Raw genomic sequence first — 17590 nt, forward strand, 5'->3', positions numbered from 1 at the left:
GAAATACATTCATTATTGAGAGTGCTCAGAGACAATATATGTACCTAAGATTGCAAGTAGTTTTATCACCTTTGTGAAATAAGGGGCAGATCTCTACACTCTCAGTCCGTTCTTCAAAGACTTAATTTATAGGATTTTTGAGTTATTGATACTTAAAGACAAACAAGCTTCATTTGTGAGATGAGCATGGTAGTATTATGTAATCAGTTTGTATTTGATAGTACCGCATACAGGATAATGTCATTGTAAGTGAAATGTAAGTCTCATTATTTGTGTATTTTAGGATCTCATGAACCCTTCGGTGGTCTCCTTAACACCAGACACTTTCAGTGCACTAGTTAAACAAAGAAAGCGGAATGAAGTCTGGATGGTTGATTTCTATGCTCCATGGTGTGGGCCTTGCCAGGCTTTAATGCCGGAATGGAAGAGGATGGCCAGGGTAAAGTGGAAATCACATTCTAAGTTTTAAAATGTCCTATTTAATAGAAGTATTAGACTGTTCAATAAATTGACTTGGAGGAGTTACCATAAGTGAAAAAGACTAGTGATTAATATAATGGACAAAATGATAAGTTCCTCCATGGCAGTTTTATGTTGTTCCAACTATGGTGATTTTTTTTTTTAAAGTTCCTGAACATTGCTAATGTCATCCTAAATGCCCATAATCCTACAAATTTTGACAAGCTTTAGAATAACTTTCCTTGAAGTTTGATTAATTCCTTATGTATTGTGAATTACAAGGTGACTAGGTATGTGTGTTTAAAATAAAAAAAGGTAAAAAAAACTCTTATGTACACTGGATCAGAAATGGTTTTAAGTAACCATAGCCGTTTTCCCCTCTAAGTTCCTTAATGGGAATTATTATAATTATTTGTATTTAAAGTAGCACCTAGAATCCAATCAGGATCTGGTTCTGATTTCAAATTGATGTCTAAAATAGGAATTAAAGGTTATTTATATTTAAAAAAAAAACTAAATATTCTTTTTTGAGGGCTTTTTCAATTTGTGTTATTAAATAGTATTTCCAGAATGTTTTAAGTCTGATTTTCAGTGATCTGAACTATACACACTTCAGTATTCAGGTCTGTGCTTACTTTGCATGGCCATTGCTATATGTAGTCATTTGCATAATAGTATTGCAAATCCTTGATCTTTGTGCAGTCACATAGCCATTTGGTGCCAGTTAGCAGTGTGTTTAGACAAACCATGACTCTGGACATGAACAGTATAACTTTGATTTTCATGAATAATAGTCAGTTATATGAATGCTTTTCTCCAACCAGGGTGTGGGGGATCCCATAACAAAAGTGATGTCAATTAAGAACAAGTTGACATCCTTTCACATGCCAATGCCTTCGGTGCATTGGAAGTCGCTTTACAGTGCTTAGAGGGACCAAAAAAAGCAATTCCGAGCACCATACTGCAGCTTATGTACTGTACCTACTGTAATTTTGAGATGTCCAATTTTATGAACGTTTATTATTATGAATGTCTCGTCTCCAGTTTGTTTATAAAATAGGGGTTCTACTACATGCATAGTATTTCACGTGCAAAGTATGTATGTAATTGCACACACAAAATTACCATTTAAAAAAAGGAAAGAAAAAAAAAATCAGCCTTTTGCTTTTTACCTGCTGAATACTCCAGAGGTGAGGACTGCAATAAATGCTGATGTCTAAATTCTGAAGTATTCACCTCTGACAGATTCATATGCCATGAACTAACCTAAATGACTAAAAAGTGCAATATTTTTTCTTTTTCAGTTGTTAAATGGATTAATCACTGTTGGCAGTATGGATTGTCAAAAATATTTTTCTTTCTGTCACCAAGAAAATGTACAAGGATATCCTGAAATAAGACTCTTTCCTCAAAAATCAAATACAGGTCATCATTACTAGTAAGTAAATAACTGTTTACATTTGGAAAATATTTCATGGTTTGTATTTCAAGAGTTATGCTGTCTTCAAAATGTATTAAGGAGGGTCTGGTAGAGAAAATAGTATCTTTCAGACGGTAAGTCAAAGCCATTGGAAACTCATAAGTTTTATAAGTACTGTATGAATGATTTTATTCTCACACATTCTGAGATTTTCAGTTTTATAATACTAAAATAGTGCAAGAAATTAATTTAGTTTATCTAAATAATTGTTTGGGGTTCCTATGTTTTATTATTCAGTTTGCCAGAGGTTTTCATGAGCAGCGTATTAATTAGTAACATAAAAATGAATTACATAACTTCAAACAATTAGTCCTTTGCCATGTCAGTGGCTAAATATGTAGTTAAGACAGAACAGTGCCATAGATCCTTAAATTTTCCAGTCCTTTCTCGTCTGCAGAAAATATCAATAACTCTGATTCACTGTGCATATTTTGGGGAGGGGTCGGCAACCTTTCAGAAGTGATGTGCCAAGTCTTCCTTTATTCACTCTAATTTAAGGTTTCGCGTGCCAGTAATACATTTTAACCTTTTTAGAAGGTCTCTTTCTATAAGTCTATAATATATAACTAAACTATTGTTGTATGTAAAGTAAAGAAGATTTTTAAAATGTTTAAAGAAGCTTCCTTTAAAAATTAAATTAAAATGCAGAGTCCCCCAGACCGGTGGCCAGGACCTGGGCAGTGTGAGTGCCACTGAAAATCAGCTCGCGTGCCGCCTTCGGCCTGCGTGCCATAGGTTTCCTACCCCTTCTTTAGTGCAACCTGACCTTTAAAAATAGATCAGTATGGGTATAGATATTATATATAAATAACCTTCTTTGGCATGTGTCTGATATCAACATAGAACTTTTGATCTCACATGTCCAGTGAGCCCATTCACCATACCATTTCTTTGGGACAATGACAGAAAAATGCTTAATAGTGAAAATACTACTGCTATGGAAAGTGAAATCTGACCATTTAAAATTTTTTTGTAATCTCTGATTCTTTGATACATGATAGCTTTGTAACATCAAACATTTTACATTTCTGACCCCAGCACCTCAGAGGAAATGGAATATTGAAGAAAGATTAAACTGAATTGGGAAAGACTAATGATTATTTATACAATTTAAGGGTTCCATCACACGCTCATTGATAGTAAATTATGTATACTATATTGAGGGCTGCCTAATAGGCTGTTGAAGCTTTGACTGTTGGACTGCCTTTGATGCAAGTTGATTTTATTCTTCTTCTTTTATATAAATCTCTCCCAAAGCACTAAAATTCCCCAGAAGAGGTATTTTATTTTCCTTTTTTGTGAAAAAAAATTCTATCTTTAATAATGTCAGATTTTGCAGGAAGCAGGATTTTGTAATTAAGAAATATGTTAAAATATACTCTGGGGATAAATAGTGCCCCTGGAAAGAAATGCCACTAAGAACTGTTGGATTAGATTGGACTATGAATTTATATTTTTGTGAAATAAACTCTCACACAGCCTAGGATTGTTAGTTTCACTAATTTGTGTGAAAATTCCATTGAGCAAACAATTGCCTACTGTATTTACAGTTATACTGTAAATAAATAATGCATCTTTGGACTACTAACTAGCTTGTTTTCATAGTCTAAGCTGAGAGAAATGCAGAAGTTAATAGAATGAAAAGTAAAATTAATTGAAAATATTTCCATTGTAATAATAAAATGTTCTCTTTAATATAGGTTCAAATTGTTTTTGGTTTTTTTTACTTAATTGTGTTTTCCACTTGATCATGTGGTATTTTTTTGTCCCACCTATATAAGATGTAGCAAATTTAATCTGGAAATGTTACTAAAGACACAATGCTCACAAGCCTTTTTAGCTGACAAAAATTCAATTTGACTGAAGTACTAAATTTACCTTACTCTCCTTTAATTTAACATAACATAGGATCAATCTTTCCTTCTCTTCATGTTGCAGTACTTTACAATGTGTATCATTGACTTGTATTATTCAGATTTGAAATTAAAATAGCTTTTTCAATATCTAAATTATAGTAGAAATATATTCTAAAATGTATGTATTCAAATGAATTTTACACCAACCTTTGTGAATAGTTTGTCCTGGGTTCAGATTTAACACCGCTACAAAGTCTTTCAAACCTATTCAAGCTATTGTATAATTAGTATTTTCTTGTGTGTTCTCTCGTAGTAGTTACAATGGTTGGCACAGGGATTCGCATTCGTTAAGAAGCTGGGCACTTGGGTGAGTTGTTACATTAAAATTTGTTCACAAGCTAAGCCAATGGTTGTGTCTAGGAGAAGCTAGCACCCAGATGCCATGGAAACAAAGCATTAGAAATGCCTATATAGATGAATATGTTGCTTCACAAAACAGATGCAGGAATTTCTGTACTCTGTTGGATCAAGCCTTAAAAGCATTGTTTAAAGAAGGTATTCTTAGCTTCCTACAACAGCGAAGGTAGCGTCACCTTCCTGAACCCACAGTTAATATAAAGCATTATTGTAGTCTCGGAACACAGCTCTTTGACTTCCCAGATTCAGACTAAATACCAAGTTCAGGTTTTCTGAAGAAAGGAAGAAGATATTTCTATTGATGAGAAAAGACCAATTATATTAAATGGACACATGTCTGCCCTCCCCACACTCAAATTAGACAACATCCTCAGTTTTTGGTTCAAGGAGGGATGAGATAATGCTTAGATGCCTATACCTCATGTAAACTAAAGGGCCTTTCAACATAATAGTCTTACGGTGTTTATCTACATTTCATTATAGCTGTTCCCTAATTTCTGGTAGTGTAACTGGAATTTTAAATATATTTAAGGTTTTTAATTTTATTATAAATGTTTTTCCCCTCTCCTCAGATATTTACCTCAAGTATCTGTAGATCTGACACCTCAGAGCTTCACAGAAAAAGTTTTGCATGGGAAAGATCATTGGGTCATTGATTTTTATGCTCCTTGGTGTGGCCCTTGCCAAAATTTTGCTCCAGAATTTGAGGTGCTAGCTAGGGTAAGTTTTTAACCTATTGACACCAGCAGTTAGTTTCCTTCTGATAAGTAATAATAATACCTATTTCTTATACAGCTTTTCATCAGTAGACATAGTAGCAGTTATATATGCCGCTGCCATGAAGTAAAATGTTTATTTCAAAACTATAAAACTTAGGGCATGTCTACACAGTGAGTTACCAGACAGCAAGCCGTGGTGTGAATCTACAGTGCACCAACTTCCCGCACAATAATTCATTATGTGGACAAGCCTTTTATTTCCTCATCTGTTTATTTCCTCAGCACCATTAGATACTTGCATATGTGATTGGAGAGAAGTTTCTCTAAACTTAGAAAAATCACGTCCCTCTTCCCTGTAACGGAAGGGAACCATAATTTCTGTAATTTAAGTATTTATTTACTTTAAATACTTAGAAATTATGGTCCCCTTCCTTTACAGAGAAGAGGGACATGTGATTTTTAAATAGGCTTGCCAATTGTACTTGTCACCACAGTATCTAAGTGTTTCATGTACATTAATAAGTTTATCATCATTACCTCTGTGAGGTAGGCAAGTATCTTATTTTACAGATCAGAATGTGTGGCACAGGCAGATTCAGGGACTTGTCCAAGGTCAAAACAAAGAAGAAAATCCAGGTCTCTGTTCAGTGATTTTGCATTCCTTTGGTATATAAGAAAGATGTCCCAGTAGTTCATGTCTTCATAGGGAGACAAATTGGTGACAGCTGTGTCTAACTGAGCTCCAAAAGACAGACACAGATTTGAAAGTTGTAGGGATGAGATTCTGTACTACACCTTTCAAAAGGAGCAGCACAGAACTTGCAGAGTAAGGCTAAGGAGAGGCTAAAGTGGCAGGACTGCTGTAGGAGATGCAGCAACTCCAGCATAATTTCAACAGTTCTGGGGGATCTGACTAATTTACAGTAATCTCCTGGGGCTGCCCTGTAGGCCGCAGCACTATGGACACATCTCTCCCATATCCCAGGCACACATTCCCCTGCATTGGGGCTTATTAAGGGGTACGCAGAAAGCAGCCTTTATGGATGTTTTTATGTGTCTGCAACTCTCATCCTAGATCTTTCCATTTGAAAAGTGTTAGTCAAGCCTCTGTTTGTTTATGGTTTTTCTTCTTTCAGTCTGAAAATAAAATGCAAAATCTTTATTCACTCTGTTTACTACAGTTTTCAAAACTGTTAAATCACGCCTACCCCACCACATTCTCATTCATATTTTTAGCATTCTAGGTAGATTAAAGTTTGCACTGGTACATTTACACAAACTGAAAATTACGCCCCTACTTGCAATGTAGATATACCCTAAGTCTCACTGAAAATCAAGGGGATTTAGGCTTCCAGGTGCCTAAATTAATTTTAAAACTGGGACTTTAAGCATCTTTTTAAAATTTTACCCTTTATGTGCACTTGGTAGAATGAATGGACATATTTTATACCATCCTTCTTTGTTGTGTGTTTTTCCTCCCATTCCAATTTATAAAAAGTTGTCTGAGTCATGTGGAGATTTTGAAGTTTGCTTATTCTAATGGGGTTTCTAGTAAACAATTTTCTTTTTTAGACTGTAAAAGGAAAAGTAAAAGCTGGAAAAGTTGACTGTCAAGCTTATGCTCATACTTGTCAGACAGCTGGCATCAGAGCCTACCCTACTGTTAAATTTTATCCCTACCAAGGAGCAAAGGTAAATATTAGTTTAAATATGGTTCACACAATGGGGACACATGAGGGGAAGTACTACTGCTTAACTGGTCTAGCTCCAATACTATTTAAGATTGTATTGTGCTCAATTTTGTATTGGAAATTAAATGTTGAAGTGTATTATAGTTCTTATTCTGGATTCTATCAACATTGATTCCCTAACCTAATCTATCTAAAGGAAATGAAATACTACAAATTGATGCTTTTTTAATGATACTTGGAATTTCAGTAGCAGGAAAACACTAGTGTAATGAGAGATAATAGTCAATGTGTCTGATGGGAAAGGAAGCTGCTATCTAGACAAATTGATAATGCAAAGTAAGGAAAAATTGTAGAGTTAAATGGGCACCAGATTTTTCATTTAGTGAGAAATGTCACAAGTTTTCGCTCCTAAATGGAACAAAAGGAACAAATTTCAAAATTTCCTGCTAAACAAAATTTAAAACATTTTTGATCCAGTTGAAAATGCTTTGCTTCAATAAAACAGAACATTTCATTCAGAGTTTGATTTTTATTTTGTGTTCTATAAAAAGTGAAACAAAATTGTGTCAAAACAGAAAATTGAAACGTTCTGTTTTGAGATATCGAAATATTTTTTCAAATTTTCTTTCCAAACAAACTTCTGTCAAAAGTGACATTTCCACTAAAGATCATGCTTTTAACAAATTGGCATTTTTCAACAGAAAAAAGGCTTTCCATCACAAAGTTTCCAACCATCTCTAGAAAATCGCCTTTTTCATTAGAAATCATTGGATGTTATTAAACTTCCAAGCTATTGTATGGCAAGATCTATAATAATTTGTTTTCCTTAAGAAAAAGTGTTCACTTTTCAATACTTTCTAATGACAAAGCTGATTCTTTCAATTTTACTTTGCATTTGCAAACAGCCTCTATTGGACAATACTAAGAACATGATTCTGCAAATCCCAACCCCGGAAACTAGTCTGTATTCACATAGTAATCCCATTCACGTCTATGGGATTTCTCTCTGAATGAGATTTTGTTACCTACATTCAGTAAATCTCTTACTGCAGGGTTGATCTGACGAAGTGATAGATACATTCTAAAATACGTATTCATATTTTTATTGAGTAAATATTTTATATGCATATCAAAAGTATTATAGCTAAGCATTAGAGTTTTCCTTAATGTGCATGTTTTACACACACTGGAACTCTGTAGTAATTATTACTGAGGGAGTTGACATTTTATGAAGCACAAACTTAACAAATTCCTCTTTCTCGCTCCAAAGATATTCACCCCATTTGGGAGTTTGAGCACTGCATAGGGCCTTGTAATTGTTTCCAGAATGGGTGTGAATTTCACCCAGCAGTCACCAGATCCATTTCTCTTCAGTAGAGAAGGCATGAAGTGATAATAATGTACTCTTCTCCCTGTTTTTAAAGAAAAATGTTCTTGGAGAGCATATAGACAGCAGAGATGCAAAAGGCATAGCTGATCTTCTGACTGAAAGATTAGCCGTCATTAAAAATAAAGGAAAGAGAAAAAAATCTTCTAGAAACAAGGTAGGAAACTTGTGGCCTTTGTGAAGTCATGTATTAATGTAAAGAATGGCTATTTAAATAATCTTGATACATTTTATAGACATAGAGATGAAAGACTATTTTTATATGCAGTCTTGGTCTAGTTAGAGAGTCAGCTTTTCTGCTTGTGTGGATGGGCACAGAACCAGTTACTTCATCCTCCCTGAGGCTATTTTTGCACCATTCCTGCCAAAGTTTAATTCAATAGAAAAAGGACTGTCCTAAGGGACCATTCATTAGCTGGGGTTAGTTGGAAAACTGTGTGCTTTAGCCAAGCCCCTTATACTGGGTATGCCTACTCTGCAACGTAATCCCTGGTTTAGTAGAACTAGAGTTAGCAGACCCTGGGTTTGTTAACCTAGGGCTTGAACATCTACACTTATTTGTAAACCTAGATTAGAAATTGTTGAATCCTGAGTCCCAGCCTGGGGCTCCAGTATCTACACTGCATTTTGTGGGCCTGAGTCCAACCACTCATATCACAGACTTCTTAGCACCTTCCCAAAATATGGCCTCTCTAGTCCTTTGCTAGTGGTGCAGTGAGGGAAAACTTGATTGTCCACCAGACTTGACTGTCCAGAGGACAAGGAAAGTCAGCTCATGGTATTCTGAGATATTTTTGGCAGGCTTCCAGAGTACAAGTCCAGTGGGGCTGTGTCTACACTGCAAAGCAATAGGGCTTGAACACTGGATTCCAGCTTCACTCAGGATCAGACCTTCCACCCCCATGGGGTCCTCGGACAATATGTCAGTGATTTGTTTGTAGGTGGAAAGTGGGGGGGGCGGAATTAGGCTTGAGGCTGAGTTTGAATCCTGGGCTTACGCTGGAGGGTAGACTTACCTTGAGCCTGACAGGCAAGGGGACATAGGTACAGAGACGTATTAGCCCAAGACTAGTATTTCTGTGTTTCAGCAGGAAGGAGATAGTAAATTATTAAATGTCAAAATCTGAGTTTGCTAAGTGTTTGTCCAGCTAAGTTACGGTGTTAAAGAGCTAGTGCAAGAAAATGTAAAATTACTGGTGTGAAGAAAAAAATGGAGTATCAGTGCTTTTGGATTGTAATTTGTTAATTTTATTATTATTACCAGGATGAACTCTGATATTGAAGACGATAAATTTCAGAGTATACCGAAGCTGTGACAAATAGAAGGCACCATGATGAAAATATAAGTTAGACTAATTTCATGATAGGAAAAACAGAAATGAACCTTAGCTTGAATGCAGGGACATCTAGGCTTGTCCACATGAATTCTAGGGAGTTGCTCTATTTGTTGTGGAGGGATTCCAAGAATTTGGGAATAGGCTGTGCCTGCCCCACTTGCTGATTAGGAGACACAAACTTCAAGGGCTTAGACAATAGTGGGGGCTATCTGGTTTTCATCTACCCGCTGGTATTCCATCTCTTGTGTGGAGAGTGTAGGAAATGCGCATTCAACCTGTGGACAAGTGTGCAATCAATCCAGCCAAATTTGTATTTTCACACAGCAGAGTGCACTATCCCTTCCTGAACACTGAGGAATCGTCTGACATCAATGTGAAGGAAAAATAATCTTATCTCATGTCGGAAGTTTAGTTTTGGGTTTTTAATTTTGTAGTAATTCACCAAGCAACCAGTAGATTCTATAAACCTATCCAACAACAGATCACCTTCCTTGTAGAATATTGCTGTATCTTACCAACTGAGGTGACGAAAGTTTTGAAGAGCTGTTTTTTTGTTGCTTTTTTTAATTCATCTCACCACATTAGGATGTCAAAACTCAATGTTTAACTCAAATACAAAATGTGTTATACCACTGAAGTATCCTGTACAGAATTCTCAGCTTGTTTCATAGTAAAGTTTTCCAGTTTATCTTTAACTCCGATGAATACGTGGGGCACATCTTTTAACTTGTTTTGGAATAACCACTGTCAAACCCTACGCTCCCAGCCACCCGTGAAAATCTTCATCATGAAATATGGACCTGGTCCACAGTGCATATTTTCCCTTTTTGTACAAGTGCCTTCTGAATTTTGACTATTTCATAATGGACATTTAACGTTGTTCATGTAGACACTGAGGTCATTCTTTGAGGTTATGTTTTTAAAAAATTGGTGAAGGAGACAAAGGATTCTATATGCACCATTTGCACTTAGCAACGTTTAAATCGTTTTACATTTTCGTTTTACTGGAGTCCACAAAAACTGTCTACTGTGAGTCAGACTTCTTTGAAAGATCACTGTATCTTTGAAATGATTTACTCTTTAATAAAATATAAATTAGCCATTGCCAGATGAGCTTTTCTCCCCGTTTCCACCCACCCAGCTTTGGCACAATTGAACCTACGGCAGTTACCATAATGATGAGTACATCAGAAATTCCTAGAGGTCCTGTCCTCACTAAGTAATTTATATTATAAATTAGAGTGTGAGACACATGAAAACAAAAAGTGACTCTAGCCAACCTGAGGCACCCAAACTCAAATACTTTTACCCTATGTTTACAGTTACTTATATTGCTTGCAGGGTATTTAATATATATTACCAGTCCCCAAAAAATATATATTACACCCCACCCCCACAAAAAAAAAAGGGCAATACATCTGCTTCTTTTATCAAGGAGACTCTTCCACACTCAGGAAAGTGTTAAAATTGATGTGACTTTAAAACAATCAAACTCTTTTGTCTTGGTCAGTGCCTGTTTAACCGCAACCTCATTTCTCGCATTCCATCACTTTCTACTTTTTCTCCAGGGGATGATGTCATAGTTATACGTTCTTGGATAATACTTTTGGAAATTCATTCCAGCAGAAATACAAACACTAACAGAGGTGTTTGGACAGTCTTCCTTGACTTGCAATTAATAGTTATAGAAATTCTAGGACAATAATTATGAAGAATTCACAGCATTCTTCTTGATTAAAGTAATAGGAACATAAGAACCTACTAGCTTAGTTGGACTGTAGCCCTTCTAACACTTAAGTTTTTCTTAAATGAACATACAGATTCAATAATATGCCCTCCCATGTTAGTCCTTCCAAACTTGTACTGATAGTATGGAAACAGGACACTGTTGTGCCCATCAGAAGTGTCCAGTTCACAGAATACCAGTATTTGGCAGCCCAAGAAGTCTATAGATATGAGACCTCACCTTGTAGAAGAAGAAATACAAAATGGGCTACGAGGAGGGAATTTTGTTCAAGTAAAGTTAAAAAAATGGTTTAAGATTTAATTTGATGTGAAGGAGCTTGTGTAGAAGTCTGTAGTCTGGAAAGATTCTTGCCATTTTCCACACCTCTGAAATAGCATAATTTCAAGACATGAAATGAAAAAAGTTATATTGTATAAAGTGTATTTTAAATTTTTAGAGATTTGGTATTGAAGTTTTTTCTTCTACCCTCCAATACATCTCCTTATGGTTAGAAAAATTACTATAGGATGCTGTATGTTTTCAAAGACTTTTGCAAGATTTTATTTGCCAACTGCTTTGTCTGCCAATTCTTACGGTCACAAAGCCTAGACTTAATTTCTAGCTGTGCAAAACATTATTCTTACATTATTTTACTTCTTTTTTAAGGTACATTTACTTTGTTGCTAATATCACAGGTATGATTCTATGCTAGTAATCTGTAATTTAATCAATAGTTTAAATGCACTGTCCAGGACACCTGCAATAGCAAGATCACTAAATAAGAAGATCCTGATTCTGCAAGCTGTAGGATAAATTGCATGATATTGGCTCTCAAAGTAGCAGCAGGGAAGTGTCAGTACTAGTCGCTCTGCTGTCAGAGTGAAAATAAATGGAGATGCTGAAGAACTCCTCTAAAATAATGGAAACATGGAAAAATTTTCCATGGAAAATTAAACTGACAATTTGAAATACCACATGGTCTCGAATACATAAAAAGCAGGCATTTCAAAATAAACGGTGTGTAACTGCTGTTTTGATATTTTAAAGTAGTATTTACATTAAAAACATTCTTCAAAATAACATACTTAATAGCCTGTTTGTATATGCAGTAAACTAACTGGAAGATAAATCATGATTCATATATAAACTGGATGCTCTGATTTAAGAAGTGATGTTCAATGGTTCCTTATTTCCTCTCCTCTGAAGAAACAGATACAATAAAGCTTGAATCTTATCCATCCCTACCAGCAACATTATTCCACCAACACCATAGCATTCTCCCTTCTCTGTGGAAATGTTAGGACACCCAGCCCTGATGATTCTTCAAATGTTTCCTCTCTAAACAACATTCAACACCCCTTCTCCCACTCTCAATCCACCACTCATGCTCCACAGGATGGAGAAATACCTGGAGTGCAAAGGATTTCTTTGGCTGGAGTCCATGGAATGTCTCAGTCACGCCAGAGCACAACGTGAGCACTCTCCAGGGCTTCAGCTGCTGAAGACAGTCAGGGTATTAAAGCAACAATGTCAAGCCAGCCAAATTTCTCACATTACACACAGCAAACTAATATAGCTGGGCTTCTTCCCTCCCCTGCCCCACATGGAAGTGGATGTGCATGAAACAAAGGTTATCCAGCATGTAGTGCAAGGGTGAGACATATGTAAGATTTGCATGAGTTGTCCTGACAGATTTGGAGGTTTTGGAAATGGGCCTTTGGCTCTTTGAATTATGTTTGCTTTAATCAGAATAGGGGTTTACCACAGTTAGGACCACAGAGCTAGTTAGCTGCAGAAAAGTAAACTGTCATCTCTGACTAATGGAACAAACTTGTCAGCCATGTTTTGCTCCTTGAATCTTTACTGCTGATCTGTTGTATAAAGCAAGAAGGATCACAGGTTGATTTCAGGCATGAGTTGACTTAGTAGCACATCTGGTTGAAAGACTTGGTTTTGACTGCTAAACAGAATAAGTTTAATACTTATCCAAACTAACCTTAAGTTTGTTTTCTAACATAAGCACATTTCAAGTTTGATTAATTTTGGAAGCACTATATTTTTCAGTAGTTGTAAAATCAACCATAATTTATAATAAAATCTAAAACATCTTTATGTTTCAGAGTTTAGAGATGGGGAGTGGGGGTTAATTTTCTGCTCAAACCATTTGGAGAAAAAAAAAAAAAACCAACCATACTTTGCCTCCTACGTCAGAAACTTGTCAAGTCCTAATAGTCCCAGCCTTATGCCCGCTAGCAATACATCAAGTCATCTATGTTGGAATCCATTCTTACCAAATTTGTTTCCTTCCTTTCTTTCTAAAGCATGAAGCACTTGAACTGAACAAGTGATGCTAAGATTGAAGTCCAGATGTACAAAGATATTAGGTGTTTTCCAAGGGGAATTAGGCACCTACCCTGGTTAAGTGCTTTTGTGAATCCCACCACACATTTATCTGTCTTTAGGCACCTAAATGCCTTTGTAAATCTGGCCCATTATACCATTCACTTTTAAATTTCTTCCGCACTCCCTACTTGCTCACAAAAAGGAGTTTATACATCAATTTTATTTCTAGATTCTTTACTTAAACACCTTACGTATCTGAGTCAAGTCCATTACATCTTGTGCATATTCTCCAACTCCCAGATGCCAAGTCTTTTAAGTATACACATAGAACATCAGTAAGTCTTCATAATTAAAATGATACATAAATATTCATTGCTGAAACAAATAGGTCTTAAAATGTTACCGGAAAAGCATATGAAACAAAGTAAAAGCTTGTTCAGTTAAGATCATGAAATTGAGCATTTGGCAGCCTGAACATGCTGGTAGGATAGCATGCAAAGTTACTTCTTTTCCTTGAATAATTTGACACAAGAAGTATTTTTAACTTGAACATGGAAAAGTGATGAGGAAAACATTTTCAGAACATTTTCCCACAGGGGGAGGGGGAGCTGTACTGAAGCACAGATTATAGGTACACAGTATTGCAATACTTTTCTATGGACAATAGATGCATTTGAAGTACTACTATTAAAGCTAATCACCAGTAGTGATATTGTTGGCTGGAAGATTTCAAAAGGATGTGGAGGAAGCAAATGAAATATCCAGTTGAGAATGTGTTGATTATAGTATTCTGGGTTGCATACACTATAATAAAGGTGCCCCAACCATCATCATTACATCTGGTTTAACTCATCATTAGTAAGAGAAAGTATTAGTGTAGGTGAGATAAAGTTGATGAGAACCTTATTTTGTATTTTCTGATACTTCTGTTTACATTTACAAACTGAATCAAACTGTGATCCCACTCAAGTGAGTGGGCAAGGACTTGGTTCAGAACATATTATATATATATATATATATATATATATATATATATATATATATATATATATATATATATATATATATATAAAAGATGTGGTCATATGTGTGCATAATGGTTCTTGCCATGTGTATGCCCGACTTTCAAATTTTTTTTCATACACAACCATTAGTAGAGTGCAGGAGCCCAAACTCGTTAAAACTAAAGAAGAACGTGCCCCTAGCTGGGTGATTGTTGCTGAATGAGTTTAGATCGGCTGTAGTGAAAATACAGGAATAAGCATAATCCCTACTAATAGAACTTACAGATAATACAGTTCTTAACTTCTGTGCTAGTGCAAATGCTCTTGAACACCAAATACTTTGGGCAGATGTTAGATTCAGTTTTGCCTCTGAAGTTTTTTTTCCAGTAAAAACAAGACAGTGCCAACAATGTCATTGAACTTGCAGCACAAGTTCGCTCTAATGGAAAAAAATTATTACTTGGAAGGGTGATAGATATTTTTGTTCTTTGATAAAATGGAGTAAGGGGCTATGAATGTGAATATCAGGTTCTATCTATATTCTAATCCAGTCCCCAACACCATGATATCTGAGTGCACGGGAAAAGGTTCCCCACCACCACCATTGTGCTGAATAGGAAAGTGTGGGATTACTTTAAGGTAGAGACATCCAGATTTTGCCCCACTGAGGGTTAGTGATCTGCATTAATCCATAGAAAAAAGTATCATATGCTGGGACCTGCTTTATCAGCAGACTGTGGGCCAGATTCTCCCCATACCACAGCAACTGTGAACTGCTCTACTGGTGCAAGGCTAATGCCAGATTAGCACGCCATAGGAGGATCACCCAAATAAAAGACTATCTTTGGGTGGCATATATCCCTTTAGCTGGCATAGGGGGCCAGAGTTGGGTAAGAGGATATAGCCCCATTGTCCTTATGCCTTGGAGACTGCCAACTGCTGTGGGCAGTTGGCACATATTAGAGCTGTCCTCAAATTGTCCTAACACACCAATGAACTGGGCCAATGCAGGGCAGCCCCAGGATTGGGGAAGTGCAGAAGTAGCTTTACACCATCTCAACACCTCTGGACTTTCACAGAGTGCTCCTCAGCCAGAGGCAAGGATCGGCATCTATATCTCCGCCTGAAATACCACATGCGTGACTGTCAGTGATATTGTAGATCTCTGTGGAGATCATTTGACCACACCCAGTTTACAAAGAAAACTGGAGCTGTAGCTAATGGAAGAGGGTGAATAAATTTAAGTTAATTAAACTGTGTCTCATCAACACTACGCTCACACTCTTATTGACTCTTTCTTTTGGCAGGGTGGTCTCATGCCTTGCTGCTAAAGTTTGTTGTGTTTTTTAAATGGGTTTTCCTTTTGTCTCTCTGACAAGGGAAAACCCAGAGATAAAGTCCTGACAGAACGAAAGGAAGTATGCAGACTCTGGAGGAAAACAGAACATTCACTGACACCTTCACAAGCCAAATTCTCATTTGCTGTTGATTTAAAACTGGAATAAACTCTGGATGCTTCAATGGACAGCAGTAAACAGGACAGATGGAGTGCCGTGTTTCCCCAACCTTTTTGAATGTGGAGAGTGTCTTTATAAAAAAAAAAAAAAAACACACACCTGACAAAGAGACTGGGACAAAACTAGATGCATCAGAAGCCACTAAATCCCTGTGTATGATAGGAAAGTGACCCATTTGTAGACAGTGCACATTGCTAACCTGATCTTTTTCCTACCAAGGTGGAAAACACTTTGGCTGTTGGTGTAGTCAGTGCCAAATTGTTTTCAAGACCCATTTTAGAACTCAGTCGAGACATCTGGTGTTTTGATCAGAAGTGGAACGTCTTTAAAAACACTCCAAGTGAATTGCCTTCACAGTGTAAACACAGCTTGATATTATCCCAAAGTACCACAGTTGCCCTCAGGTGTCACAGTGCTGTGGAATCAGCTCCTTTTGCCAAAACTCTGATGCTGACACCACTTCAACCATTTTCACTTTAAAATGCGTTGGCTTGCTGCACATTCTGTTGCTAGCCATGGATGCATTGAAACCACAGAATAAAAGCCTGTTGTGTGGGGGTTATAAAATAGGAATTGACTTGTTCATTTTTAAGGCATTGGTCCCAATGCTGCCATTCTCAAGGAGGTAAAACTGTTATTGCTTCAAGAGAAGCATGGGACACAGTTGACTCCCTCTACTGGAGGGAGGAGGGGCACTACCTGTTTTCATGACTCACTAAAACGACATTATACAAGAAAGCTTTAGCCAAGAGCTGCTGAAGGAAACCTGAAGCAGATAAACTTTCTAAGAACTAAGCCAGATCAATCACAGGGAGGGAGGGAGAGGGGGGTGTGGGTGTGGGTGTGGAATCCTCAAAAAAATAAACTCCTTTGGCCAACAGCCTTCAGCAATCAAGTGAAAACAAAAAATGGGGCGTGAGTTCCAGGGCCCTGATAATGCCCTGCTGGACTCCCCCTCTTTACAGTGAAGGAAATCAAGCACCAGCATCACTGCAGCTGGATGTCAACAGGAGAGAGGGAATCTTGCAAGTAGGTAGATGCCAAGCTAGTTAGGGCTTTATGAATCACACACCAAGAGACAAACTGGCAGCCAGTGCAGATCCCTTACTAATACTATATTTTCCTTCTCTGTTTTTCAGTCCTGGTGTGGGAGGTAACAAATACAGATAAAGTGGTTGTCAGCAGGTGGCAGTAAAGATTCAGGATATGGTCCTCATGTGAGTCACTTGAAGACATGCTTACAGTCTCAGGACAAAAAGACAAAGTGTATAACCTTTTGTTCTTAAGTAATAATAAAATAGTTTTCTCCTGCCTTCACACTGAAATTTGTCTTTAGAGCCCAGGAGCAGCCTCATGTCTACACAGTACTTCTAATCCTCAGTCCATATGCTGAATGACATTGGTTTCTGATAGTTTATTCTTAGCTACTGTTCTGAGATGAGCTGAAATTTACACTGTTGTAGTTTGAAGAGAATGAAAATTCATGAGTACTGACTCAAATCTCAAGCTACCTAAATAATCAACTTGAGTTTATAAAAGAGAAGAACACACCACGTGATCACCCAGTTTTCTATAAACCCCTAACAAGTGCTCCCAGGATCAATTTGAGAACATCCAATAAAAGCTAAGTGAAATAACATTTCTCCATTGCCCA

General features: G+C 36.8%; 1 protein-coding gene across 1 annotated transcript in view; it reads left to right on the forward strand.

Annotated features, from left to right (window-relative positions):
- DNAJC10 (DnaJ heat shock protein family (Hsp40) member C10) overlaps window positions 1-10450 on the forward strand; it is a 34788-nt gene extending 24338 nt beyond the window's left edge. The window contains exons 17-23 of the mRNA XM_034785494.1: window positions 284-439; window positions 1764-1897; window positions 4109-4162; window positions 4785-4932; window positions 6504-6623; window positions 8047-8166; window positions 9274-10450. Of these exons, the coding sequence (XP_034641385.1) occupies window positions 284-439; window positions 1764-1897; window positions 4109-4162; window positions 4785-4932; window positions 6504-6623; window positions 8047-8166; window positions 9274-9285 (744 nt within the window). The 3' untranslated portion in view covers window positions 9286-10450. The remainder of the gene's footprint in view (window positions 1-283; window positions 440-1763; window positions 1898-4108; window positions 4163-4784; window positions 4933-6503; window positions 6624-8046; window positions 8167-9273) is intronic.
- The last annotated feature ends 7140 nt before the right edge of the window (window positions 10451-17590 follow it).

The sequence above is a fragment of the Trachemys scripta genome, chromosome 11, assembly GCF_013100865.1.
Source record: "Trachemys scripta elegans isolate TJP31775 chromosome 11, CAS_Tse_1.0, whole genome shotgun sequence".
Lineage (NCBI taxonomy): Eukaryota > Metazoa > Chordata > Testudines > Emydidae > Trachemys > Trachemys scripta.